The 1,524-nt window shown below is 50.6% G+C and overlaps 1 protein-coding gene across 3 annotated transcripts in view; it reads right to left on the reverse strand.

Annotated features, from left to right (window-relative positions):
• Positions 1-1,524, reverse strand: part of slc6a9 (solute carrier family 6 member 9) — a 70,578-nt gene that overhangs the window by 38,907 nt on the left and 30,147 nt on the right. Inside the window, exon 1 of one of the 3 annotated variants that reach the window (XM_023426273.2) lies at positions 644-863. The exons of the other annotated variants lie outside the window; for them this stretch is intronic. Coding sequence (XP_023282041.1) covers positions 644-685 — 42 coding nt within the window. The 5' untranslated portion in view covers positions 686-863. Of the gene's footprint in view, positions 1-643; positions 864-1,524 lie in introns of those variants that run through there. 3 annotated transcript variants of the gene reach the window in all.

Consider the following 1,524-nt stretch of genomic DNA (forward strand, 5'->3'; position numbering starts at 1 on the left):
GGGGGGGGGGCATAAATATCAGCCTTTTCTGGCCACTTTTACTTTTCTACTCTGTCACTCTCTTTCACACACACGGCGGACCAGCCCACTTCCTTACCAACCCCATCTCTCACAGCACTGCCCGGACTTCCCACTGCAATTACTTATAAAAACTTTTCAGCTCCACCACACGTGGTCGGGTTTTTAAAAAGCTGCGTCCCCCTCCTCACGTGGTGCGGGGGGTATTGAGTCGTCACAGACCCCCTGAATGATCACCGAAAAATAAGGCGGCGTAGACAATAGCTCGTCTTGATGAATTCAATTCTTTCAGGACCCTGTACCGTTGTCCAGGCAGCTCCGGGCAAAACAATCGATGCTTTGATAGTCCAAGAAACACACACTCACTCGGTTGCTCTTAGAAACTCCCTCTAACTACTTCCGAATTAGGATCTAAAGATGATATACATCTGACCGGAACTTGGGATATGTTCTCTTTTCTTAGCCTTGAAGTGTCCTTCCTAAGTCTTCTAACAAGATGTTTCCTGCTGCTTAAGGCGCAACTGAACACGCTCGCTTCGGATAAGCGTGGAAAAACAAACAAACAAACAAACAAAAAAAAAAAAACAAAAACAGAAAAAAAACCAATATGACAGCTTGAACTGACCTGGTCTGCTGTGGAAGCGGCAATGGTGTTCGACTCAGACATGATTTGATGCTGTGACCCAGTGGTGCTTCTCTGCTGGCCACTGTAGGCTCCTTCATTCACACCTTGCCTTTCAGTTCCGCAGCGAAAGAGGGGGGAGAAAACACAGTATACCCTCCCTTTTGCCCTGGCTTGATTAATGCCTGAATTACTTTCACCTCATTTCATCTGATGGAGCTCTGCTTCCTCTCCGCCTCTCTTGCTCATTCGGCATGGTAGCCCACTCTCTCTCCCCTCTCTCTCTCTCTCTCTCTCTCTCCCCCCCTCCCTTCCTTCTGTGACTCCAGCTCTGCATCCCCTCCATCCCTCCCCTCCCCTTTTGCGCTCTTACTTTTTACTCACCCCTCCCTCTTTCTCTCTTCTCACTCTTTTACTTTCTCTTTCTGCCCCCTTTTTCTGTCGTATTTCACCATTTCAGGAATATGCACCCTCCCCTCCTTCCCTCCGTCCGCCGTCCACCTCCCCCCTTTTTCCCAACTCCCACCACCTCCCAAAAAAAGACACAGGAGAGATCCACAGTCTTTTTCCTCTACCTCCACAATGAATGGCTCGTTGTCACTCCAGCACCTAGACTGAATACAGAGCAAGTAAGCGGGAGAGAGGAGGGCCGATGGTGGTGGTGGTGGTGGCGGAGGGGACTGGGGGGGGGTGCTGAACTTCTGCTTTAGCTGGCCGGAGTAAAATGGGGGGAGGTCTGGCGCACCCATGGGCTACAGCCAAGTTCTTTCTCTCTGTCTCTCTCTCCCTCTTTCTCCCAACAGATTAGAACGAGGAGATAAAAAAAGTGAGGAGCCTGCACGCCTTCAGCTGGACTCCCCTGTACCCCCCCTTCATCCCGCACC

The sequence above is a fragment of the Seriola lalandi genome, unplaced genomic scaffold (genome assembly GCF_002814215.2).
Source record: "Seriola lalandi dorsalis isolate HSWRI2012SDOR001 ecotype SW California unplaced genomic scaffold, Sedor1 jcf7180002054824, whole genome shotgun sequence".
NCBI lineage: Eukaryota > Metazoa > Chordata > Actinopteri > Carangiformes > Carangidae > Seriola > Seriola lalandi.